This window comes from Zonotrichia albicollis, chromosome 1 (assembly GCF_047830755.1).
Source record: "Zonotrichia albicollis isolate bZonAlb1 chromosome 1, bZonAlb1.hap1, whole genome shotgun sequence".
In the NCBI taxonomy this organism is placed as follows: domain Eukaryota; kingdom Metazoa; phylum Chordata; class Aves; order Passeriformes; family Passerellidae; genus Zonotrichia; species Zonotrichia albicollis.
In genome coordinates, this window is record NC_133819.1 from 2,340,592 (window position 1) to 2,352,596 (window position 12,005).

The 12,005-nt window shown below is 41.1% G+C and overlaps 1 protein-coding gene across 1 annotated transcript in view; it reads left to right on the forward strand.

Moving 5' to 3' along the window:
- Window positions 1-10,808, forward strand: part of OBSCN (obscurin, cytoskeletal calmodulin and titin-interacting RhoGEF) — a 161,474-nt gene extending 150,666 nt beyond the window's left edge. Inside the window, exons 91-92 of the mRNA XM_074539903.1 lie at window positions 2,993-3,035; window positions 6,524-10,808. Coding sequence (XP_074396004.1) covers window positions 2,993-3,035; window positions 6,524-7,988 — 1,508 coding nt within the window. The 3' untranslated portion in view covers window positions 7,989-10,808. The remainder of the gene's footprint in view (window positions 1-2,992; window positions 3,036-6,523) is intronic.
- The last annotated feature ends 1,197 nt before the right edge of the window (window positions 10,809-12,005 follow it).

Consider the following 12,005-nt stretch of genomic DNA (forward strand, 5'->3'; position numbering starts at 1 on the left):
AGGGTTTCAAATTCAGGAGAGCCCCAGGTGCCTTTGCAGCCGTGTCAGTCACTGCAGGACTGGAGCCTTTTGGTTGGCTGGGTTTGGGGGTTATCTTTGTCTGTTTGTTTAGGTTTTGGAGGGGTATTTTTGATAAAGATCCCATTTATATAACATAAAAAACTCTTATATTCATGAGTGCAGCCACCAGCCCTGTAGGGATTTCAGAGATCTGTGGATGTGACACTTAGGACAGGGTTTGAGGTGGCAGTGCTGGCTTAGCAGTTGGATTCAATGATCTAAAGGGTCTTTTCCAACCTCAAGGATTGCAAGAATTGCTCATTTTAGGGCTAGTTTTAGCAGTTCTTGTCAGGTTTTGCAGATGAGCCTCCAAGTGTAGCAGAAGGAGGTGAAAACAGAGCAGTGCTCCTCTGGTTCATGCCAGCAGCGAGAACTGAGCAGCAAAAATAGGTTTAAGCTTCTGTAAGTGGAGAAAAGAGACTTAAAAATTGTAATAAAGGCCACAAATATCCATCCATCCATCCATCCATCCATCCATCCATCCATCCATCCATCCAGAGCAAGGAGAACTCACTTATCCTCAGTGTTCCATCACTTGTAAGCCAGTGTTTTAATCTATTAACCAAAGAGATGTCTGGGCTGTCCCTAATGCTTACAGCTTTTAACCTGCTTATCAGGGGCTCCTGCTTTGCAAAGCTGTTTGCCTAAAATGCTCTTGAAAAGTTGAAATGATAAATCCTAAAAAAATGCTAAAAATGGATGCAGAATATTTTCCTCTCGGGGAAAACAACAGGAAAAAAAATTTTAAAACCGCCAAAACCAAGCAAACAAACAAAAAACAAGAAAACCAAAAAGAAAGAAAAGAAACCCAAATTCTCTCATCCTACTTTCGTGTGGTTCTATCCTTCAGTATAGGATTGCTCAAATCCTCCCTCACACCTTGGACAGCACATATACAATTTATTAAATGCCATTTTCAGCTTTCTCATCCCAATATCGAATATTGAATCTCTTTGACATCTGCTACAAATAGAAATATCACAGTTGGTGTCATTTGGGAGGACTTCAAGACCAGACATTCATAGAGCAACCATTAAAAAGACTTTTTCTTACAGACATTGTGAGATTTCATTGAATTTATTCAACTATGTAGTTTATATTACTTAATTCTCATCTAAATTTATTGTTGCTAAAAGATTTGTAGAAAACACCTATTATCAGGTGTATAATCCAATTAATTAAAACATTTCCATCAGAGCTTCAGTATTTTTACTCATATACTCAGTGCATATGGATTAATCTCATAATATTATTTAAAGAGATTTCTAAAAGTTATTTAAAATTTGCAGAATAGTGATTTGAAAGTTCAGTGAAAATCTCTCACCTGAGTGTGGTAAATTGTTAGAGCACTCAGTTCATCTGCCATCACTGAATTATTATAATTCCACCATTTAAAACAAGGTTTGAGTTATTAAAAAAATATTAATTAAGTATAGGTAAATGGGTTTATTGTAATTGTGTCCAGGGATAAATATTTGAAAATAATTTTGCTCTTTACTTATCCAGTTAGTTTAAATTCAGATCTCCAAACAGATTTTGTTTAAACTCACCCAGTTCTGCAGCAACTCCTTTGAATCTGTGGGAAATTATTCCAGTTTTTTACAGGCATAAACAAGACAAGGCTCTGCAGAAAAAAAGACAAACATGAGCTCTAGGTCAGAAATTACCATCAATATTTGCACAAAATTCCTTTTCATTATGGTCAAATTTGTGTTTTTACCTGAGGCAGGGAAGAGCCCTTGGAAGTGAAGTGGAAGGAAAATTAGGTTAAAGTATTCCATTTAATATTGTAAATGTATTTTTAATTTTCAGTCAATGCAGGTTTGGGGGCACCATTGAAAACATTAGCACTAATCATCAGTTATTAAACAAATAATACAGACACTCCAGATTCCCTGGGCAAGAACTGTTTGTGATTTTATAGATATTTTTAAGTAGCAGTTCAATTAAATTGCACTGACTGAAAATTACCAGAGCTTATTTATTATAGGCTGGCTGGAAAACTGAAAACCAATTGCTGGAGATTAAATTATGGGTTTTTTTAAGACATTTTGCTATTTATTAAATAAAGAGTGGGACTTGCTGATGGTTTTTTTTTCTAGATCTGAAATAGGTTCAGCATTTCAGATGTGCTCAAAGCAGTGTTGTTCAAAGAGTTTCTTAATTTTATTCCAGTGGAGGAGATGGGAAACCTGCTGAAAATATCAGTTAGTTCTTCAAACAGGATCTTTTTAGTTTTTAAAAATGTCAGTTTTAAGGAATATTTGCAACACCATGAAATCTTAACTTTTGATCTTGATATTCATCAACAGCTTCCAGTTGGTTATGGAAGAAGGGTCAGGAAAAATTGCAAATTACGGCAGAAAAAAAAGAGATGGAGCAGACACAGGGCTCTCCTGGGTTTCCTAGGATTTGGGGTTTGGGGGTTTTTTATGCTGATTTTCTGTACTGATGAAAATGATATTAGTCCACAAAAGTTTGGCCACAATCCAGTGTTTGGGGAACTCTTTTTTTTCTAGGAAGCGAAATCATTTTAAAGAATTTCAGCTCTCCAGGATTTTCCAGGTTGAGGCATTTTCAGGTTTCTGACACCATCACTACCTTATTATAGGATAAAGAAAATTTAAATAAGGACCTTGTTTTCTAGCTTTAACCTACCAAACAAAAATGGTAGAATAAGAAATTTTTGCCAAATCGTTCTCCACAAAATATTTAATTTCAAAGCCAAATGTTCAGAGAGCATTCTGGATTCTCATTCCTGGTCAGCAACACTAAAGATGATGCTGGAAATAACCACAGAAAGCATGGATGGGATGGTACAGTTGGTTATTTTTCACTCCAGTTTATGTTGATGAACTGAGCAAAGAAAATTTAATCATTTCAGCTTTTGCCTTTCTTTAACCCCATGCTGTTCATACTGTTCTCTTTGTAGTCACTGAACAAGAGACTAAAGTGCCCAAGAAAACCATCATCATGTAAGTGCTGATTTTTTTTTTTTTTTTTGTAACATTTGTGGTTATTTTGCCTTGCTGCCTCTGCATGATCCAATAACAAGCTTGTGCTCATTGGCCATGCAAGTGTGTTCATTCCCAGATCCCACAGAATTCTGTGCCGTGTCAAGGGCCCACCTCAAAAAATGTCCTTTTGTTCTTTTCCAAAAATAGCAGCACTGGTGTTAGACACAGCCTGGGACAGTTATTTTTTGATATTACACAGGAAAAATAATCTCCTTAATGCTGGTAGAGTTTCACAAGAGCTTGGGAAGGGGGAATCTGACTTTCAGCGTTAAAAAAAAAAAACAACTGAAAATTGTTTACCTGAAAATACCTACCAATTTAACAAATATCTCAGAGCTTAGAGTGATTTCTTCTGGCTTTATTTTAAACTTTTCAGGAAAGGCTTGTATGATGAAGCAGAAGGAAGATGAATGTTTTTATCCCCTTCTATATCTATATTTCTAATATGAATACTTGTCCTGATGACTTGGTCTTTTTAGATGCTTTGAGCCTGGTTTATAGTGAATGCCTATAAAATCCAAAGATTAGTTACTGTAAAAAGCAGTATTTTCTCAGTCATACACAACCTAGAAGCCAAGCAGCCATTAAAATCTTAATTTATCCTCTTAAGCACCGTAGAGAAATGCATAATAAAATCATTTCATGTGCTGGAAGGGAGGCCCTGACCTGGGACAGATTTCAGAGCAGCTCCAAACCACTCCAGCCACATCCTGAGGGCAGGAAGGAGTTGTGCAATGGATATTTTGGGGAAATGCCTTCCCTCAAAAGCTGCACTATTGCTAAAATCAGCCCTTGACTTGGACAAGAGGCTTAATGGATGTATTTTATTTTTGTTAGACATAAAATTGCAACTGAAGGATGGTTAAGAGCTGCTTACCTTTTACCCCTTTTATTGTTTTCTGTGAGGATTATTCCTTTAGACCCATGCACTTGGCCCTTTTGGAGGCAGTGGTTTATAAGTTGTCTCCCCTCCCAGAAGCTGCAGATAAGCTCAGTTAAATTTCCAGCCATTAGATCTTTTTCACCCTGCAAAAACCAGAAAATAAAGTGGTTTTACCTGTATTAGCTCAAGGATCAGGATTCAGACTGGGGCAACTGAACAGAGTGTTTTTGGGTTTTTTTTAATATCGCATTCAGAAATATTGTGAGAAAGTCATGAGGGAATCTCAGAGCCAGTCCACATCTAAAACTTGGTAAATCTCATTTAACCACATCTCTGTGCCTGTATCTGGAGCAGTAGCATTAATACTGGTGGATCAAATAATATTCATTAATACAAAATACCATCAGTTAAGTTGATTTCTAAATTTCTGAGCTCTCAGTTCCATAGGCTGTTTTACAGGACAGCTCCAGGAGGGATCCCTAAATCAAGGGCTGTAGCCTCAAAGGAGTTTGATAAATTAAGGAGTGGAATCTCAGGCAGAAATTCCCCTCCTTTTGTGGTCATGAACTTTAAACAAGAGTAGACCTTCAATGAAATTGGGATAGTCATGGGGGAAAGTTTGGGAATAATTCTGTAAGGGAAAATTCCAACTCTTAATCTATAGGAAGCTGATGAACAGAAGCATCTTTAAAACTTCTGTCAGAAAATAATAGATAATTGAGAGATGAGATTGAACCATGTCCATATATGCAAATCCCAGACCCCAAAAAACCCATTTTAACTTTGAAACATAGATCATGGTTTGCTGCAAGCACCCAAGGATTCATTCTCATCTACAATGATTTAATTCTGTGTAATTCAGAAAGGCACCATGGCCAGTAGGAAGGCTCTGCACAGACCTTAAAGGTCTATGGAAAAATTGCAGAAAACTTAGAGAAAAGAGTAAAGCAGTGGAAATGAGCAGAAAAGAGGGTGGTCTGCAATGAAATAAACCTCTCTGTAGCTGATCCAGTCCTGGATTCCACCATGTCCTCAAAGGGAGAGATGAAAGGTGGAAACAAATCTGATCTACAGAGCAGAAGGAAGTTCAAGTTTTCAAAAATAAGACCAGAAGATGAGAAAGGCTGCAATAAAGCCAAGAGGATTAGTCTACCCTGATGGCTATAAACAGGTTCTCCATTCTCAAGGGCAAAAGTCAGAGCAGAGATGTCAGAGGAGCAGAGGAGGTGACCTTCAGCTCCACGTGGCTGTGACTGGAGGATGGTGAGGAGGAAGACAGGAATTAAAAAGCTGCTGTCTCTATTCCTAATTTCAGTTCAGGCCACTGTTTGACACTTCAGTTAATTCTTTGTTTTTAACCCCATTCCTTGGAGGTAGGGACAGAATCTCAACACAGAAACAAAATGAATTTTGCTGTGATTTCCACTGGAGCAGATGTGGGGCATTGGCTTCCTTGTGCTTGCCAGGAAAACCCTGGCAGAAATGTATTTACCTAAAATAAAGGTAAGAAACAACACAGGAAAAACCTGCAGGAAAAACTGCGTGATAAGTATATAAATTAAGAGCACTGGAGCTTGGGTTTAGGCCTTGGGTTAGAAGGGACTTTTAAAGATAATCTAGTCCAACCCCTTGCTGTGAGCAGGGACAATTCCACCTGGATCAGGCTACTCAGAGCCCCATCCAGCCTGACTATGAATATTTCCAGGGGTGAGGCATCTACCACCAGCCCAACTTGAGTCAAAAAATCTAAAGTAAAGCCAGCAGAAATATACTGAGAAATCATAATTATGTATCCCAATTTGGCTTGCTATTCCTGTGTCTATTGAAGGCAGTAGGATCAGGCTGTGTCTGCACTAATGGTATTGTGGAGAGTAAAAAAAATTCATTTCGGCATAGATGACTGGTGCAGAAGACGTTCTAACTTTCTTTTCCTGATCCTCCACATTTTAAGATTAATCCCTTTCAGTGTAACTGTTCTGCATGTGGAAATGCAGATCTCTGGTCTCAAAAGAGGCTGTAATAAAAAAAGAGAGATGTGCTGCATTATTAACTATTATTAAGACACTGACTCTACTGCAATAAAAGGCATTTAGCCATTGAGGTGGACAGAATTAGGATTTTAGCCAAGGATACTCAGGAAAAGGTTAAAGTCTTTGAGTGTTTAAATTTTTGGGGGGGTCTAGAGTAGCAGAGTAGGTGATCAACACAAGCACATGAAATGCAGCACCACCCAGCAGAGCATCTCTCAGCTGGACGCGCTCATTGTGTGCTCACACCCAACGGACGAGGTTCATGGAACTGGGGTTTTCCTTGGGGAAAAGGGCACTGGATCAGGGGTTTTTCCTGGATCAGGGATTTTCCCTGGATCAGGAAGTGGAGATGGGCATGTGGGTGTGTGCTCTGCGTGTGTGGCCCTCCCAAAATGACCACTTACCCAAAAGCTGCAATGCTCACCCCAAACTAACCCCACGTGGTGCCTCGGCCGGCCGTGGCATGTGCTGGTGGAGTGGGGCTCCCCAAAAAGTCTCATCTTCCCGCCAACTCCACCCCTTTCTGCCACCAGAGAGGAGACCATAACCACGGTGGTGAAGAGCCCAAGACAAAGGGGAAGGGTTTCTCCCGCACGTTCTCCTTCAGGTCATTCTCCTTCCCGCTCCCCGCGGGCTGAGCAGGCTCCGGAGCCGGTTTATGTCTCCAAGATCAGGCAGCCCGTCCACAGACATGAGCAGGAGGCAGCAGCAAAGGCTGCTGCTGTTCCCAGGCTGTATGTCACAGAACACGAGGACATGCAAGGGGCAGCGGCGAGAGACGTCGTTGTGGAGAGCACAGTGGAAGAGAAAAAGCCCAAGTGGGTGGAAGTGGAAGAAATAATTGAATTCAAGGTGAAAAAGTCACCAAAGCCCACAAGGAAAAGAGGTTCTTCCCCTGTTAAACAAGAAAAAGATGAATCAGGGGTGTTAACATTCACTTTTCCAAGCTCAAGGCCGAAGCGCTCCCCAGAAGATGATCCCAACACAAACAACTCCAACAATAAATTGGTGGAACAGTCAAAGTCTCTGCCGAACGAGGGTCTCTCTGAAGGTGACATCCAGCCTCTGGTGTATACCACCGAGCAGGAAGGACCTCAAGTCAGCAGCGAAGAGAGAAACTCCCCGTGTGGATCTGAGCAATTAGGAAGTGATTCATTTATGGATTATGGGACAGAAGGAAAGAGTTGCCCTCAGGAACCTCAGGAACCATGTGCTGACTGCAGGTCAGGTGCCACCTCCCCTCTGCTTGCTTGTGGGGGTGAGCCTTTGGTCTTCAGTTTTGGGACAGCTGCTGGAGACCAACACCAAGTTCCGTTCTCCCTAGTGAGTCCAGAGGACAGGGAAGGGCTCGATGAAGTGGATGTGTCTTGGCCTGTTGGAGAGGAGGTGCCTGAAGAAATACAGGACATCCTTCCCGAAGAGGACAACGTCATCGTGGACGAGCCAGAGGAGCCACACACCGATGACATCAGCACCCGGGACCGCAAGATTTTAACCCACAACGGCAAACTCTTAACTCTGGAGGACCTGGAGGATTACATCCCTCAGGAAGGCGAGACCTACAGGTGTGAGGATCAGAAGCCCACGGCAGAGAAGCCCTGCGAGATCTCTGTGCTGCAGACGGAGATCAACGAGCCCACCATTGGCAAGCCGGTGCTGCTGAGCGTGGTCAGGCCCGTGGTGCCCGAGCCCAGGCAGAGGTTCTTCAGCCAGTACGAGGAGCACGTCCCCGGGGCCGTGTTCCTGTCAGCCTCTAGGGTGGCTGGCGTGCAGTCCTCAGGCCCCTCCAACATCTCCTTCCGCGTGAGCGACGCCCGCGCGGCGCCTCCCGGCCCCTCCTTCACGGTGAAGCCCTCGTTCTGCACCGAGGTCCAGCGCTCCGCCGACAACGGGCAGTCCAGCTTCAAAACTGAAGTTTCCACCAGAACCCTCAGCTACGGGACTGTTGGCGAGCCTGTCACCTTGCACATCAGCACAGAAGACCTCTCCCAGAGCTGAGAGGATGCCAGTGTGGTTTTTAACACCAAAAAGAGCAGCTTTATGTAAAAAATATAAATATCAGTATTGTTGTAGGCGAGGGGAATTGGTGGCGAAGATTACAAGGGAATGCCTTAGAGAGAAATGTATTTAAATATGATGTGTCAAGCTTTTCCAGTCTTAAAGGGAACAGTCTGTCAGAACAGTTTGTAGCTTTAAAAGCTTTGATCTAGGTGAACATGTATCATTCCATAGTGGAGCAGTGATGGGAGGTTAAGGAAAAGCCTGATTCTTCTACCTATGACAGAAACCTAGATGAAGTGTGGGTTTTTTTGTCCATAAACTTAATTATTTTTTTCATGTGCCAGCTTTTGGTGTGGCAAGGAGGTGAAAGTATCTAAGCTTTTCAGCATCTTTCAGTAGCCCAGGACAGGGGGTGTCTCCTGTCACCGTGTGGGCCCAAAGGTCATGAAGCTTCACTGTGCTTTGACTCTGCTCTACACTTGTGACACCAATTAGCTTTACCAAAATTTCTTCATAAACCTTTCAAGATGCACAGTCTGGTTGCATTTTTTTAACCTTCTGCCAAATAATGAGATATATAGTAGATTTAACATATACCAGGGATTCAAAGGGCTGCTCAGGCATTTTTTTAGTTGAAATCCCAGTTTGACTCTAGTCAGTGGAGAGAGTCCCACTGTCATGAGGAAGCAAGAGTTTTGTTGTTCTCTTCTGCTTTAAGTGAAAAAGACTGTCTTTTCTAAATGACTAATATTTTCAAATCCACTTCCTAGTTGTCTGATAATGTAGGTTTCATTATCCTGAATTCTAGTGTGGTGGATTTATAAACGATATCTTTTGAAATATAATTTAGTTAACATGCACTGAAAGATTAATGTGCTGCACAAAATAATTTCTGCATCTGCAATCAAACATTAACAAGGACAAAGAACCACAAAGTGGTCTTCAAAGGACACCACAAATGTAGTCTTTGCCAATAAATATGACTGGATGAGGATTTGTTCTCCTGAATGTGCCAGTGGTGAAACATTCCTGCTAACAGATTGATCCATTATGTCCCCTATATGTGATAAGAGGAATTTACCACTGAGCTATGGCAAAGTAGCAGGAGCACAAAGATTAAGCAAAAATAGAGAGCAAAAAGAGCTTTACCATAAATATTCAGTTGAAACATAGATCTGTTCCAAATGTATTGGGCTGCCAGTTGCAATTGCACATTTTACTGTAACCAGGAAGGTCGAGGTGCCTCAGAGAGGGACTGACTGTGGGGTTCCTCTGGAGCTTTCCAGCAGGAGCGCTGCACGAGGGGGAGGCTGAGGTGCACTGAGCACAGCCCATCCCTGTTGGCTTCACCAGAAATTGATGTAGCCCAGACCTCCAACAAGCTGCCCTAAAAAGAGATGAGTTCCCAGGCCCAAATCTTGGTGCCAGCTGGAGTCAGGTGGAGCTCACTGATCTCAGCAGGACCCTGCTCTGGCCCTCTCTGGTGACAGAGATGTGGAGTGGAAGGTCCCCACACCCTCTCCCAACTGAGCTCTGTAGAAGTGTTCATTTGTGGATTCATTTGTGGTTTAGGGAAACCAGAAATGCTCAGGCACAGCTGAATTTCCAAGCAGCATGAGGAGAGAAAGTGGAGTGAGTTTCTGCCTTGGGAAGGAATGGATGGTGTTGGCTCAGTGTTTCCCAGCCAGGTGATATTGAGGAGCTTGTTTTGGAGGCAATATTTCTGCCAACAGGGAATGAATTCACAAAAGGTGCTTGTAGAAAAGTTATTTTTTTTCCTTCTGCAGCTGCACCTTGTGCTGACTAAAATGAACATATTGATTTCACAGCCTTTCACTTTCAACATCCACTCTGGATGTTGTGTGCACTACCTTCATGATTTAGGATGCTTTTCCAGTGGTGAAGGAAATCAAGCTTCCTTTGTGGTACTATCCCATTTTTTATAACATCTCCTTGGTTTATACTGTTTGTTTTGTAATGAAGCAATAAAATGGATATATATATTAGTGCTTTTTTCATATATTGCACTGTACATTGGAAAGTAACAGGAACACAACAGGGAAATGCTTTCAAAGCTAAAAATGTTGCTTTTATTTTGAGCCTGATTCTGATCACAGTTATTCCAGTATCAATCTTGAATAATTCCACAGAAAGAAGTGGATTTTATTCAGATTTATGAAGATACTGCTGAGAAAAGAATTTGCCCTGTGATTGTCTTCAAAAAATGTAATATTCAAACAAAAGATAATGAGGATGTATAAAGGAACATGGAGGTTTCCTCCTGTTGTGGTTAACACTCAGGTTTTTTTAAAGAATCTCTAAGGCTGCACTTCAAATGGTCATACAAGAAATAATTATACTTTGATTCATTAGCTCAAAGCAATTAACATCTGTTTACATTTTCTTTTGATATTTAAGCAAAAGAGAATCAATTGAAGGGAATTTTTAAAATCCTATGCAGGGCTCTGTTCACAAAGTGAAAGGTTTATGAGATGTTCATTACATATATTTTCAAAATATTTTCCTAGAGGTTAAAAATTCTGCTTGTAAGTGATTAAACTGTGTAGATAACTAATGAGATGTGTGGGGATTTATTTCCTGTAGATGAAAAGATACAGCTGTACGAAAGATTTTAATACAGTGAATGTTTTAATGAAATTCCTGGAGGTAAATGGGTATTAATAAAGTGGAAACTTCAGTTTGCTTGAGATACAAAAAAGAAAAAAAAAAAAACACACACAAAAAAAGTTAAGTGCAAGATATGCTGTTAGATGCTGGGTTTAAATTAATAAATGTCTTGCATCAGCTGTCACTGGACTTGTTGGGTTTCTGTGTTCTTTGTTGGGTTTCTGTGTTCTTTGTTACATCACTTGATATTCCATCAGCTCATCCTCTTCTCCTACTGACTTCAGCAGGAACTGGGTTGCAGTCCAAGAATATTAATGCAGTTGGGCTCTTTCTCCTTTTTCATGGACAGTTTCAGGAGTGTTGAAGTGAAAAAAATCTAGTTTTAGGGATATTTCCAACTCAGGAATCTTGAATGATTCACCTTGTTTTGGGTCCTTCTCTGAGACCAAACTGAAGCTCCAAAATTTGTGTCAGTCTTGAGTTCCTGGGGATGGTTGAAGTTGTGGGGTGGAAAGGCTCAAGGCTGAGATTTTAGAGATGGAAAAGAGGTTGTCCATCTCAGGGTGTCATCACTGTGGTGTTTGTTAGGTCTGTGTATCTTGGGGGTTTTTAAAGTTCCTCAGCCTGAATCAGTGTCCAAAAGAAGGAATTGGTGTAATGTCCCTTGGGCAGGGAGGGAAATGATGGTGGTAGAGCATGGGAGAGACCAGTGATTATATATAACCTCTAGATCTATATCCACACACCTGTGGACATATTTCCTAGTTGAGTGTTTAATGCCTTTCCAATCATTTCACTCATTGGCAGCTGCCCTGTTCACAGGACAGCACCAGTTGGCAGAAATCACAGCAGGAACACCAGAGAATCCAGGTATTTCTCAGGGAAAATATTTATTGTCTTCCAGCCAGCCCAGTGCTGATGAGCACTGATGGGAAGTCTGGGACATCATGTGAGCAAATCTTGCTTTTTTCCATCAACAGATTCAGGAAATAAATATTCTGTGACCATCATGATCATTGAAAACAAAAATCAAGTGAGATGTCTTTATCCACACATAGCCTTTACCTTTATTTTCTCGGATCTATAATGGGAATTTACTTTCTTGACGTCAGGAAAAGAACAGAATCAAAACATCTACAGGGCATGCTTATTAATGTCAATGGCATTAAACAAGTCAGAGCTGTTTATTCCAAATGCTCTTTTTTTCTTTTTTCTCAAACCATGTGATTATTTGGGTTTTCTCTCTTGATTGGTGAACATCTGCATCATGAATGTGATCATTGTCTTAACCCGACCAGCATTTTCTCTGTCTTCATGATTACATGGGGGCTTCCCTAAGTACATCCATCCCTTTGTTGTGCCTTTTCAGGATTTGTGGGAGGTTTA